We start from the raw sequence: 15512 nt of genomic DNA, 5'->3' as shown, positions 1-15512 counted from the left end.
ATCTTGCTCATGGTCTAACTCAGTGGTCCCCAACGCGGTGCCCGCAGGCGCCATGGCGCCCGCCGGAGCACTTGTGTGTGCCCGCCAAAACATCTGGGCTGGCCCCGCCCCTGGCATACAGCACATGCATGGTGCCGGCCCCAGGTGCGTGGCACATGAGCAGCTCCTGCTCCGGGCGTGCAGCACATGAGCGGTGCCAGCCCCCGGACGCCCGGCGCGTGAGTTGCTCTGCCCCCGGGCGCCTGGCAGCCACGAAAGGTTGGGGACCACTGGTCTAACTGATCACCAGTTGAGGTTGTGAAGGAATTTTTCCCCAGGTCAGACAGACTCTGGGGAGGGGTTCACCTTCCTCTGTAGCACAGGACATGGATGTTTAAACTCATGCAAATGGTGGATTCTCTGTGCCTTGAAGCTTTAAATCATGATGCGAAGAGTCCAGTAACTCAGAGGTTAGGGGTCGATCACAAGAGTGGGTGGATGGGGTTCTGTGGCCTGTGACGTGCAGAAGGGCAAATTAGATGATCAGCCTTAAAGTCTATGAGTCTTGTCACTGTCAAGATTTGCCTGGGGGAGGGAAGGGCAATCATCACAAGGAGCAATGCTCTGTAAGAGTACCCACAACCCTCTGGCCCTGGCAGTCTTCAGCTGAATCAGTAACCTGTGGAAAATCTAGACAGCTCACCTAGAGCATACAGACCCAGTCAGTCATGTATTGTGGAGATGCAGACAGGCCTATATAGCTGGTGAGACACTGCTGTGTGGGGGGACAACCTGTGCTTGCCATAGTTAAGCCAGAGCCTGAGTGCTCTTAATGTAGTCTGAATTGTTGTAGAGACGGGCAACTGACACACATGAACTTTTGTACGGACTCATTTGCAAACAGCATCTTCTACTTTCAGGGAAGTAGGTAAGTGTTGTCTTGCATATCCCACCTACAAGATGACACCGTCGCCATAAAGCCAGGATGCCCTATATTCATCCTGTTGCATTTCCATCCCCAGAAGCATTTGGGATCCAAGTCTGGAAATGTACTTTACTTTCAGGGTAGCTCTTTCAACCCTTTATCTGCACTGCTGGCACCTGCACACTGACTAGCACTTCACAGATATGCAGTTGGCATTCTCTCAGCCAAATACCACCTTTGTGATGCATCTAACCCCAGGGACTGGTAGTTTTCCCATGCACATCTTCCAGCTGATGCCAGATAGGGAGGATACAAATGTTTCCAATTTGAGAGGGATTAAAGGTTAATTGAAGTAAACTTAGTTTAAACCACCCAAGATTCTTACCTTCTACTACTTGATCATAGACTCTCTCTTCACAAGTTAGAATCAAGTCAAACACATCTTTGCAGTTCTGGAATCTTTCCGGTCGTGGCTTGATTCTCTTATTTCTGTCCAACATGTGTAAAATTCCATTCTGTGTATATCTGAAATTTCTAGAGTTAAGTAACTTGAAAAGTAAAATTTGTATTTTCAGTAAAAAAAAAAATGTTTCTATTAATTTGACTTTGTTTCCTTAGAAGCTACTAATTAGGACAAAAAATCCCAAACAAACCCAAGGAGGAGCTTTAAAAAATAAAATAAAAAAAAAGTCTCCTGTTTGAAAATATAGTCAGTGAACTTAACTGAATGCTACAGCAATCTTCTAAAAGTTCATAAAACAACACATTCAAGAAAACCCATACAATCTCTGGAATATACAGCCATCTTCGCAGAAATTTACTATTACTGTCAGTACAAAACCAAAGACGATACTCGAAGGCTCTTGGAAAATGAAGACACTTAAGAAATTTCTGTCTTGCATGGAGTGGATTCATACTTGATTATCTACAGGTACGCCCATTTTATATATGTAAAAAAATGGTATATTTGCATGCAATATTTCCCTGTATGTTACATGGGCAATAAGGGTATGTCTACACTACAGCGCTAATTCGAACTAACTTAGTTCGAATTAGTTAATTTGAACTAAGCTAATTCAAACTAACGCATCCAGACTAAAAAACTAGTTCGAATTAGCGTTTTGCTAATTCAAACTAGCATGTCCACATTAAGTGGACCCTGAACCGGGGTTAAGGATGGCCGGAAGCAGTGCCGGCAGGGCATCAGATGAGGACTTAGAGTGTGGAGCTGCTGTCTCAGGCTAGCCGAGGGCTGTGCTTAAAGGAACCCGACCCCCACCCCAGACAGACAGTTCTCAGGGGTGCCCCGCTTGCAAAGCAGTCCTGGCTTGGAGTGCCCACACTGGGCACATTGCAGCACTTGGCCATCAGCCCAGCTGCACTTGCCGCAGGCTGCCATCTGGGGAGAGGGGGCAATTGGGGGGCTGTAGGAGAGCTTCCACCCCCAGAAGCCTGCAGAGCCAGCCCAGTCCTCCCCATCAGAGGCTCGTACCCCATTCCTCCCTCACCCCCTTCCACTTACCCTTCCCTAGCCCCCCTTCCTGATGTACAAAATAAAGAAAACGTGTGGTCAAAAATAGAATCTCTCTTTATTGAACAAAACTCGGGGAGACTGGGAAAAGGAGGTGGGAGAGGGGAAGAGAGAGGCTGGGAGAGGGGAGGGCAACTAAAATGACCAGCGGTTTGGAAGAGGTCCCATATGAAGAGAGGCTAAAGAGACTGGGACTTTTCAGTTTAGAAAAGAGGAGATGGAGGGGGGGATAGGATAGAGGTCTATAAAAGCATGAGTGGTGTGGAGAGGGTGCATAAAGAAAAGTTCTTCATTAGTTCCCATAATAGAAGGACTAGAGGACACCAAAGGAAAGGAATGGGTAGCAGGCTTCAAACTAGTAACAGAAAGTTGTTCTTCACAATGCAAAGAGTCAACCTGTGGAACTCCTTGCTGCAGGAGGCTGTGAAGGCTAGAACTAGAACAGAGTTTAAAGGGAAGTGAGATCAAGTCATGGAGGTTGGGCCCATGGAGTGGAATTAGCCAGGGGGTAGGAGTGGTGTCCCTGCCCAAAGTTTGTGGAAGGCTGGAGAGGGATGGCATGAGACAAATGGCTTGGTCACGGTCTTCGGTCCATCCCCTCCAGGGTCCCTAGGGTTGGCCGCTGTCGGCAGATAGGCTACTGGGCTAGATGGACCTTTGGTCTGACCCAGTACGGCCATTGTAAGCTCAGGGGTCTCAGTGGACCACCTTGATTTTCATGCACACCTGCTCCTGGGTGGCCAGGATGGCAGCTCTCCTGCCCTAGACGGCCACTTTTCTGTGCCTAGTGCGGAGGTCGTGGACGAGGTCCACGATGTCCGCACTAGACCAGGCGGGTGCCCGCCTCTTGCGGTCCCGGGCAAGCTCCCGGGAGCCGCCAGCCTGGTCCCGGGAAGAGGCGGAGGGCTGGCGGGGCATCGGGTGGCTGGCTCGAGCTGTGCCAGGTGCAGGGTCTGCTAGCTGGGTGCTGGCAGGCTTGCACCTGGCACGGGCATCGTAGCCAACCCGTGCCCCTTTAAGGGCTCCGGGGCCGGGAGGGGGGCAATAGAGTTTCTCTGGTGTTGGCCAGAGTGGCCACCAGGGAAAGCTGGGGAGGGCTAACCTCCCACTAGTTCAAATTAAGGGGCTACACACCCCTTAATTCAAACTAGTAAGTTCGAACTAGGCTTAGTCCTCGTAGAATGAGGTTTACCTAGTTCGAACTAAGCGCTCCACTAGTTCGAATTAAGTTCGAACTAGCGGAGCACTAGTGTAGCGCCTATCAAAGTTAATTTGAACTAACGTCCGTTAGTTCGAATTAACTTTGTAGTGTAGACATACCCTAAGGGCCTATATATTACAAGCCAGTGATATACAACTCTTAATGCTAGTTGCAAAAATACACGGGACCTACTTAGAACTGGGTTTGTAGACCCGATCTTCCTAAGGGAATTAAAATACCCAGAGGGAAAATAGTGCCCTGAAAACGTGCCACCAGGTCTGGGTGCACCTGGAGAAAGACACTGATTTGTGCTTCCTGGAACTTTGTGTACACAATCTCCAAGTGTAAGGGATGAATTTCATCTCTTGCATTGTACCTATTTCAGTGGTATGACTATAGGGCCAGGATTCACACTGCATTCCAATTCCATACAGTAATGGGATGTACTGCTGTCAACACCATCATTATCTTCCCAGGCTTTTGCAGTATGCCCTTTCAGTGAGACATGCCAGCATCCAGAACTATTTCAACCTGTGGCTCATCTAAGCTTTTAGTCAAACCACAAAAGAATTAAACCTCTAAAATTTAATCACATATTTTTTTTAAATCGACTGCTCAACATACAAAGTCTTGCTATATTTGAAACCATGATAAAAAAGGCCACTTGTTTATTTCCAGACATCCCATTTGTAAAAATAGGTATTTTCTGAAGGTAATGAACCAAACTTAAAGTCCTTTGGCAAAACCCCCTAGAGGCAAAGTTTCAGAAGTGAATTAGGAACATAAAATATGTATTATTCAATGCACATCTCTCTTCTCACCTTAGACGCAGCAGTGACACTAAGTCTTTAGAGAATGCAAGTTGCATTGGTAATAACCAGTACAAAGGAGCACCCATTGTCAAATGTGTGACTTTTGTGTAAGAAAATTCCTGTCTTTACTTGCCAGACCCTTTTTGATCTTGAATCTTGCAAATGTTGACATGAGCAATCTATTCTTTACAGATTCATACTCTGCAAGATCTCCTCTAAGTTCTATTCTAAAGAACCCAGATTTAGTTTCTAACTCTTGGAAGTAATTTAGGACTCAAATCCCTGCATCTTTCATTCTGGTTATCCTGACATCTAAAAATCTCCTCAGCTGCCTCGGTAATCAGATTTATACAGACTATCCTAAATCTATTCTCCACAAAGTCCCTTCCTCATCATCCAAGTCACTCCCTGTAACTTACAGCAGATGCTCATGTATGCTCTCTTGGACTCTGAATTATATCTAATGTCTAATAAAACCATTATGAATTGCATTACAAATTAACCCCAGCTTTTCCGCCTTTTGGGTGTTCTGTTGTATTTAGAGTGGATAGTCTATTTATTATTTCGGTCTTTTTTATTAGCTTACATTCTCTACAGTGTATTGCCCAGGTTGCTTATCCACCAAAGAAAATATTATTTGGAATTTCTTTTGCTCTTAAAAAAAAAAAAATTAGGCTGCCCATTTTGTATCATCAGCCAGTTGTCATCTCACTGCCCACCTCATGATAATCAGTCTTCAAGCCTTGTGCTATTCTTCATCAAAAATGCATCCACATGTTGTTATGATTGGTCTGCAGAGGCCAATTAGTTATCCAGTCAAATAGTTCTGCAGCTGTTACCAAGTCCATAGTTTCACAAGGTCACTCTCCGTTACGTACTTAGAAAGTTCTGTTGGATTTACTAGCCACATTCTTCCTTTTGGATGTTAGTTCCCTGGACCTGCCTTAGACATATGCTCTCCTCTCTGTCAAGTATGCCCCCATTAGCCCTCCTTGCCAAGGTCTGCTTCCTTCAGAATCCTGCGTTGGAACCCATCTGGTCCTGGATTTTTTTGTCTACATACTCTCTTAATCACATGCTCTGGCACAAGTTCAGGTTCTCTTGGGTATGTTTCCTTCCTAAGATAAAATATGGCTCTGGCATCTGTCCTCTGCCTTAGTGTTCAGCAAAGAAAGCTAGAGAATTCAAATTTACTAAAAAGCCCACACAGTCAAATTTTACCTCTTCTGCCAACTTACTGCAACTTTCTCCAGGGGCCATCTGCCTGCATACAGAGTAAGAGGCCAGCAATAAGTATTTTAAGACTCATGCCATTTTCATGTATGCTCTTGTTATAAACATTGCACCTGAAAACAACTACACTGTACTTTCAACAAGTGAAGATGGCTATGGTGTGCATTTCGTATTCATGGTCAATTCCTTTTACTCATCACAAGCTGGGGCGAATTTCAAGATGCCGTGGTGGTGTGACACTTCCGTCACTCCCTCCTTATGCTCGCCCAGCTAGCTTGAGAGTCATTGGAGTCAGATCTTTCTCTTCTGCCCAGTGTCCCATCCCCACCATCTCCTACCCTCTACATTCCACACATTTTTTGGCATAACCACCTCTCCAGATGAGATCCACAAAATTGTGCTCTGACTTATGAAAAACAATGCTAGCTTTCAGCAATAGCTGCCATCTTCCCACTCTGATGCTCAGCAAGTCAATAGTAGAAGCATATGCATTTCTCTAGTATCTTTTCAACCAAGACAAGCTACTGCTTATCAGTTATATTATGTCCATTTTACATCCTTGACCCCACAGCCTTTTATAATGGGTTTGACTCTGATCATATCACACCGCCTTACTGAAGTCGATGAAATCCCATTGGTGGAACTGAAGCATGATTTGAAATAGCCCCAAATGTGTTTGACTAGGCAGAAAAATTGCCTGCATGCACAATTTCTCCTATACCCTTAGCACTATATACTATTTTATAGTCAATAGGTCACAAGCTATTTCCATGAACAGTCTCTTGATTTTACTGAAGACATATAAGTTCACTTCTCGGTACAGAGAAACTCTTTAGGTCTCCCTAAAATGTAAAGAACTCTTAAGGCATCAGCTTTCCATCACTCATTCCACACAAAGCCAAAAAGATCACAACAAACAATAAAACCCCTTGAATTTAAACTAAAGTTTGGTTTTAAAAGAGATCACCTCATAGCAGATGATTCTCAGTCCTACTTGGTGCATTGTCCAAAACAAGAGTAAACCCACCCACTTTTTGCCCCTCTAATTAGTTCGTTCATAACCTCTCTACACACAGGATTTAGACACATACAACTATAGAATATTTCTGTGCTGTCAGTATTAGTTGGCTGATAATACATGCAAGTTCTCAGCAAAGTGAAAATTTTACATATTACTAACTATAGGGATTGAAGTATCCTAAACCCTCACAAGCAGTTCAGCACAGCTGGCAGCGCGTGTGCTAAACAGATGATGAAGGCTAGTTTATTCCCAGCTCAAAGTCTAATTCAATGCCAAAGCCAGGGGAAGTACCTGCCTGAACATGCTTAGGCGATACCCATGTGTCACACTGACACCTCCTTTTCTTACTCCTCTCAGACAGAGCTTCTAGTCCAACAGTCATGCTTTCAACCACACAAGAATCTATTCAGCACAGCAGGAGGCTTAGAATCTGATGTCAAGAGGTATTGTATAGTAAGGGCATACACTGGTATATTGCAATAAAGTTTTATTCTTGTACCAGTACTAAAGTATTTAAGATGGCCACAGAAATTCTTTGTAGCCAACTCTGAAGAGTGCAGCAATGTCCTACCATTATATAATCAGCCACTAAAATATAAAAAAATCTTGGTTTTCCAAGCTCTAGTGATTTGATTAAGGAAATTCAATAAAGCAATCACTTTCTCACCACTCAAACACCTACCCAAAATACCTTCTACAGGTCTGACTATATTGGATTTGTTTTGCATGAAGCACTAGCTAGTGGCCAACCTGTGCTGCTGGCTTCTCCTGTGCCATTGTTGCTGATTGTCTTTCTTCTTAATGGAGTCCAGCTCTCCTCATTTGAATGAGAAGGAATCTGGAGTAACTCCATTGTAGTCAGGTGGAAATGTGCGGATGTTGACACTATAAACAGAACGAGGCTCAATGAGTCAATACTTAAAGACAATGGAGTGCAACCTGACCTTTTTACAGATTCTCAGTTGGAATTCTGTGTCAACATTTATCTAAATTCTAAGTTTATCTAAACATTTTTGCTTCTTAGTTCAACAAAGTTCCAAAAGATGCATCTCTGCATATTCATCCTAAAGAAGGTCTCATTAAATTTTTAAAGAAATTTGCTTTATCTAAGTTTCAGTCATCGCTCTCCCTTACTACTTTGTGCTTTTAACCAAGGTTAGATGTGTGTTCTTTTTCCTATTTACAATTTCCCAATATAAAGTTTCCAGAGGCCTAAAGATTTATAGTTCCATGATTTGCAACTACAGGCAGTCCCCGGGTTACGTACAAGATAGGGACTGTAGGTTTGTTCTTAAGTTGAATTTGTATGTAAGTCGGAACTGGTACATATTGTAGGGGAAACTAGCCAAACATTTCTTCAGAGCTCAGTTTTATTCTCCCACACCTCACTTCCCTCAGTCCTTTATTCTCAAGCTGAGGTGTCTGCTGAGAAAAGCCGCTCTGCGTCTCCCTAGTCTGCTGGGGGGCGGGGAGGGGGGCGCGCTAGCTTCGCGTCTCCCTGGTCTGCTGGGGAGAAGCAGCTAGTGCAGGGTTGCCTCACCCCGTTTGTAAGTAGGGATCCGATGTAAGTCGGATCCATGTAACCCGGGGACTGCCTGTATTTAAAAAGTTGCCAACATGTTTAGTGACTCTCATAATAAAACACAGATACTGTGATTTAGGGTGTCTTTTTTAACATATAGCTTGAATACGTTAAAGCCAGTCTCTCTGTTTATACCACAATAAAATTATTTACCACCTTTGAGAACTGCAGCTATTCTATTTCAGAAATTAAAATAAGAAGATAGAGCATGGCATTTAGTGCATGTGAGTAGGTTCTCTCCCCAGGCATTACAAAGGAGTCTAGTAAGAATAATATTATCCTTTGTGTAAAAGATGTAAAATACTGATAGTGCAAATTTCTGTGAGGTGGGATAACACCCTTCTGTATGGTTCCCAAATAGTTTTGCATCAACAATCCTGGAACAAGGCAATACAGAGATTTTAAACAAATGTGCGTTGCCTTCAGAGAGGGCAGAAGTCACAGCGAATCTCTCACTCAGGACCTGGAACTGGTACTAAGTATAGCAGCACTAAATGGAAGAGATGCCTCAGAAGCTGACCTAATGTTAATATCCACATATTTTCTATCCTCTCCTCTCATAATAAAGATGCCTTTACAGCCTTACCTTCACAGCCAAAAATCAGACCTAATCCAGCTCATTTGTGGATACCATTTTAAAGGATTAGGATTTTAAGTGGAGAACACTTGGCCTCCTTGTGGATCTGTACACAAGTTGAAACGCTCTAATGTGGAACTCTCTGGTCCGGCATGATTTTAGTTATCATGGGTGTGTCTGAGTTTCCCGCAGTCCCATAAAGTTTGTTTACAGCCACCAGGTCTGGCTTTGTGTTCTGTGCTGTTATTTAGTTCTAATTTACCCTTGACTGTCGTCTAAGAGCCCAGTAAGCAGTGAAAGTGTTGGTAACGCTGCTAGACAATACTGACCTCCAGTGGTTTGTCAAATTCTCTGGTTCGGCACCAGTCAGATCCTGAGGATGTCGAACTAGACAGGTTCAATGTGTACAATAAGAGGAAAAGAAGCTCAGGAGCAAAGACGAGGTGGCATTAAAGAGAAACTGCCAAATGCAAGTAAGGGGGCGGCGGGGGGCGGAAATTCCCACCATATAAGCTCACAATGATGTAAAACTCTGGTTTTACTTTTGTAGCAAGGTGACAGCAAAGCTGTGATCTTGGCTTGAGCATCAGATTTGGAGCACAAACAGCATCTAGCCTGAACAGAGCCCATTCCTTTGGTGTTAGAATCAGGGTCTTGCATTTGATGGGGACAGCAGATTTCTTTTAAGCACACTGCATTGCTTTAAAAAATGGGGGGGGGGGAGGTCAAAAGTTTGCTGAGAAGAGAATCAGATTGGTAGAAAACTCTCAGATACCACAGAATAGATGTGTTCTGCACATGTTAAAGTGAGGCTAGATTCCTCACTTCATACTAGCAAGAATCAGCTGTAATTAGCTCAGTTAACTTCAAGGGGAGCTACTTCAAATTTACACCAGGGTAACAGATAAGGATCTGTCCCTCCTTTGGTTTGAAGCATGAAAGGGTTTGATCTCTCACACACCCCCCCACCCAGCAAAATGGCTTCTGAAAGCTCTACCCAATGGTTCTCAAACTTTTTGACTGATTCCTTTCACATAGCAAGACTCTCTGAATGTAACCGCCCCCTTAAACATATTAAATCTATGACACTGTTTAAATGCTAGAGGCAAAGCACGGTTTGGGGTGGAGGTTGACAGCTCACGACCCTCCATGTAGTAACCTCGTGACCCCTGGTATGAGAACCTCTGGTTGAACCCAAAGCTAATGCGCAATGCTATTATTTTTTCTCATGAATTTACTACTGCACCATGAAGGGGTGAGCACCCCAACAAGGGAGATTGAATTAAAAGAACTTCTGCAATACCACACAAAATATACAGACATATTGTGTATTAAATAGTACAGCAGACTAATAAGCCTCCCATTAATAGCAGGACATTTGTCCAACTCCCAAAACTGTCCTGCAACCGGGCATCATGGGGAAATCTCATGGCATAGTAGACTAGCAGGAATACCGAAAGTCAGGACATAAGTACATTAGCAGATGTGTTCACAAAATGAGTCTAGCACATGCTTTTATCAGTCCTGTCAGTTACAGCTTTGCTATGTGTTTATTAAATCCAGCATGAAGACAATCCTAATTAGTACAACCAACTCAGTATAATCTTATCTTGCAATGAAAAGGGATGAAGTATTACACTAACATCCTGTTAGATTAAATAAAAAGCTACAGGGGAACTAGATAACTCAATGAACCAGTAATGAAATAGAGAGCTCTACACTATAAGGTTGTCAGAAGTGACCACTGTCTGATGGCCAGAGAAAAAAAATGGGACCTTCCAGTTAAGTTTCCAAACTTAGAAGAGACTACACCATGTGCGTGCACATCCTCCCTGCCACCCCCACACAAACACAATCTATTAGCACTTGCCTTTGGACCCACTGAGAATAGTCTTCAAGAGACCAAGAACAGAAACTGAACTTTCATACCCATGAATATGGACCATTCAGAGAAGGACTGAAGCACATTGGCCATGGCGGCACGTGGGAAGGATCCAATGGCCATAATACTCATTTTATGGATAAAGGCTTGCATCCGTCTCTAAGACTGTCACCCTACCACCTTTCAGAAGCATTAAAATAATGAAGTTACTATAGATATATAAAAATATAAAAATCAAAATAAAGGTTATCCTTGTCAGTGTCATAGAATATGGTTTCCTGTGCTACCTCAAAGCTAGACTGCGGCAAGAACTCTTTTTATATAAGCAGACAATTTTTGTAACAATGCTAGTTATGGTAAAGAAGAAAGTAATTTCAAATTCAATATAAAATAGGTCACGAAAAGTTGACCCAAGTCTGTTATTCCATTTTTCTTTGGGCTTGTTTTTGCCCTCTAGTTATAAAGTGGGGATCATGAGCCACCAGTTATATCAAAACAAAGAGGATCCTGTGTGAAACACAGCTGGAAGGACATTGTAGTTGTACTGCAATTGTTGCTGTATAGGAGGGTTGAATTCCACATTGATCGATGTGGTACAAAAACCTCCTATGTAGAGAGGACAGTAAAACACTGACTGTATGGTTTAGAGCAGGGGTGGGGAACTGAGGGCTGCTGATCTACTGAAAAATCAGTTGGAGGCCAGCTACCCCCTCCCCCCACACACGAGAAAAATAAACCCCAAACAAAACACCTCATTGACATGGCCCCTGACCAAGAAGCAGAAAGACACTTCCCACATTCCCTTTGCACACCAGAGCCTATGGGGGATCCAGGATAGTAGGTTATATGCTCCAGCCCCACAGAGGATGGCAGGCAGCCTGGACCACAAGCGCAAGCGTCCCAATGTGGGGAGAGGGGGAGGCCCCACACCTTGGGGGCCAAATCCAAGCAGCTGGGGGCCACATCCAGACCCTGGGCCTTAGGTTCCCTACCCCTGCGTTAGTGGTAAAGACCATCAGAGTTCTTCCTTCTTAAAATACGACAGGACATTCTTCATCTCCATTTCCAGATGCAACTGACTCTGCATTTAGACTCCACCCACATAAATGTTGTCTGCTCATTGTCTCTTGAGGTTAGGTTAGCTGAGCATTTTACACACAGTGTATGTACAAGATAGATGGAGCTGCAGGATACAGTCAAAAAAGTTCCTTTTCTTTAAAAGCCCTTGGAGATTTACTTTATGACTGAATTCTAGGGCCTAAGTGACCAGTGATTTTGCACAACTAATTTGAGACAAGTTAGACAATACCGTCCTTCCGTGGTTTGGCAAATTCTCTGGTTCAGCACCAGTCAGATCCTTAGAAGGATAATTTCCAGACACTGCTGAGCACCCTTGGAGAATCAGTCCCTTTAATATGTGACAAGTCGGGCACCTAGGATAACTAGTAGTTTTTGAAAAAATTAGTCCCCTCAGTACACAAAGAAAATGGTTTCACCTTTAAGAGGAACAGCTCTTAGCCTGAACAATGGCATAGCTCACACGGGATAACTTTATTGGGTCACTACCTCAGCTGTAAACTCTTTGTGGGAGGGGCTTTTTTGTTCTCACACAATGAGGTCCTGGTACGTGATTAGAGCTTCTAGGCACAACTATAATATAAATAAGAAAAAAAATTGCTAGAGTAACTAAGGAGGGGCTGAGGATAATGAAATGGGAGGAGCAGGAAATAAAACTGGGTTTGTAGAGGTCTGCCCAGGGATAGGATTTGAGTGAGGGAAGGAGGAACAGATCACAAATGACGGTACAGCCTGATAGCATGACTTTTCCATTAATTCATGTACTATTCATTCTTTGTCCAACTAGATTTAGAATAATCAGTTTCTTCATAGACATTTCAATAGCATCTGAGCTACAAAGCTCTAGTTAATTAGAGTTGGCACACACACAACAATGCAGAGATTATCTTCCTAGGCCAACTATGCTTTAAAACAAACAGCTGTAGTATCTGATGCATTTAAATTTCAAACACATCTAGACAATCGTGTTTATAGCACACAGTATGAAGAGGCAAGGGCAATACATGCCATGGGTACGTCATTCTGCCACCCCTTTCCAGAATATGAAGCCATTCTTGTATTAGAATATCCTTTCCTATTTTAATTTCTTGCCCTTAACTATTATGCTCACAAGGGGCTGCATTTCAGCCCGCTGTGAATATATGGTTTAATATGGTGTATGGTTTAACTCTGGAAAGCCTTTTGAAGACCACAAAAGGCATTATATGCAACAACTACTCTATTAATGTTCTGTACATATTACCAAGTGAAGCTTCAATCCACACAAGTATTTCAGATGTTCCATTTTATACATCTACCAAAAGAGACTTAAAAAAAAATTGGCAACTGAATTAAGATGAAAATGTATCTAAATTAAATAGATAGCTACCTAAAATATCCTGGTGATTATTTATTTAAAACATTGCGGTAAATTGTATCCAGCTTTTTAAGTCTGCATATAACAAAGAGGTGGATACACTTTTGGTGAAAATATATTTTCATAACTATCCTTGGCATGCAGGTTTTTTAAATCTTTAAAAACAAAAATTTGACATGCAAAGGACTCATGCTCTGGGTACAGAAGTCAACATAGTGGTACAGATAATTTTTCGTTGTGGAAAACAAGTGTTTTCTTTTGCTATGCAGACAAGACATGTATAGGTGTTTGAAATGGTATTTACAGTTCTCAGCTTTCTGACTACTTTTTACAAAGTCAATATCGTGCGTGCGTCCTACTAGCAGAAATAAAATCAAACATTTCTAAACAGATGCCTAGGGGAAAAAAAACAACAAAACACAACAAAACCCTGAATTAGCTTTCCAGTAGTTTAAGAGCTTTCCTATTTTTCTCCAGGGAATAAGACTGAAAAAGAATTAAGATTCAAGATTCCCCACTGCAGCCAGTTGCAATTTACTTTTCCAAGAATATGGCTAGATGCACTTCAGTTTGCATGGAAACATGTTTTTAAACGCATTTATGCAATTCAGACTTTGTCTATAGAGCTTTTATTGTGTAATATAACTCAGGTTCTAAATATTAGATAGAATGACTTAAAGCTACTTTGGGATTAACAAATATTTGAGAAGTTTTTCTGCCTGAGTCAATGCCTCTCACAACGCTGGAATAAAGTTAAAATTTCAAGGTTACTTCTCATTAATGCCAATTCTTGATTTTTATATTACTCTGCATTTGGGCAATGAAAATAAGACTAGTCACTTTAGTTTTCTGATTCATGTGCTAGTAATACTACAAAGTTTGGCTTTGCTATCAGTGCTGGGGAATGTTAACATGGTTTTGTTAAGTTGTAATCACAAACTGCAGGCAACCCCCTGCACTTACGACCTAATTGGTTCCTGGAGAACCATTGTAATTCGAGCCGTCTAAGTTGAACCCTTATTTCCCATAGGCACAATGTTATAAGTGGCGGTTCCGTTCCTGGAAACCCATGTCCTACCTTAAAAATACAACCAGGCAGGGCGCTACTGTAGCAGAGCCAGCCACAGTTCCCAGCCCCTCCTGCTGCGATTCCCATGAGGCCACTTGGTGGGAGAAACAGCCATCCGCTTTGCTTCCTGAGAGGAGTTGTTCCCAGCATGCCAGGCTTGAGAGGCCATACTGGGTCGGAGCAGGGCAGTCGTCAAAGACAGGCTGTGCAAATGTCCCAGGCCTGCAACGGCACTGATCAGGACCTGGGGCAAGCTTGGCGGGACCCCAGTTCAAATGCTGCTGGCCAGCACTGGTATTGACACTTGGGAGTTTCCGTTGAAAATGCGGGGGGGAGGAGGGAGTCGTAAGTCAGGCTGTCGTAAGTTGGGGGTCGCCTGTATAGGAATCCTTTAACTGATCTTCGGTTTCGTAATTTTTTTAAAATAAAAATAAAAATTTAGGCCTAATGTAACAAGCGATCCCCGATATGTGTTCAGTTGTTCATAACCTTGAAATGATCTAAGAGGGATGAATGCAGTGGACTGGACTGAACGACCCTCTCAATATCCCTTCCGGTCCTATAATTCTACATTTCAACTCAAATAACCTTTGGCTTTCTTACTCCCAAACATCATGCAACAATCATCTTGCATTCTTCTGGTGCCTCACAAAAGTACTGGATTACACAGAGGAATTGTCTCATCCTACACTGAACTGCAGCTCCTCTGGGGTAAAAGACAGAAGCAGCCCAGTAATGTACAGTAACACCACACAAAAGGCTGTAATAGGAAGTGAAGATTAGCTTAGATATCAGGAAAAACTTTAACTCTCAGGGTAGGATAAGGTCTGGAACAGGCTACTAGGGAAGGTTGTGGAATCCCCATCACTGGAGGTTTTAAAGAACATGTTAGACAAATATCTGGGGATGGTCTAGGTTTACTTGATCCTTCTTCAGAAGGACGAAGAGAAGTTGACGTTCCTTTCCTATCCTGCCATCTCTAGTTTGAAACTGCAGGGGAGAAAATCTTGGGGGTAGGGTTATATGCAATTCTGAAACTGGAATTTAGAATGGATGGTGCTACCCTCTATCTTTGTGATAAGGGCCATTTGGCTACTGAATGCCACAAAGGATCAGCACCCCAATTTTAAATCATACCAGAAATACAGAGTGCCTCAGGTCTTCCTCAGGACCTGATTCCAGCAGAAATAGAGCTCCTACCCATTGAATCACCAGAACCACATGGTATTTCCTCAGAGATCTCATCACAGCACCAGGTGGAATGCT

At 43.0% G+C, this 15512-nt stretch overlaps 1 protein-coding gene across 1 annotated transcript in view; it reads right to left on the bottom strand.

Annotated features, from left to right (window-relative positions):
* SSU72 (SSU72 homolog, RNA polymerase II CTD phosphatase) overlaps nucleotides 1-15512 on the bottom strand; it is a 64925-nt gene that overhangs the window by 5715 nt on the left and 43698 nt on the right. Inside the window, exon 3 of the mRNA XM_075906504.2 lies at nucleotides 1290-1429. Coding sequence (XP_075762619.1) covers nucleotides 1290-1429 — 140 coding nt within the window. The remainder of the gene's footprint in view (nucleotides 1-1289; nucleotides 1430-15512) is intronic.

This window comes from Pelodiscus sinensis, chromosome 24 (assembly GCF_052426305.1).
Source record: "Pelodiscus sinensis isolate ZL-2025 chromosome 24, ASM5242630v1, whole genome shotgun sequence".
In the NCBI taxonomy this organism is placed as follows: domain Eukaryota; kingdom Metazoa; phylum Chordata; order Testudines; family Trionychidae; genus Pelodiscus; species Pelodiscus sinensis.
This window is presented reverse-complemented; position numbering and strand designations above follow the sequence as displayed.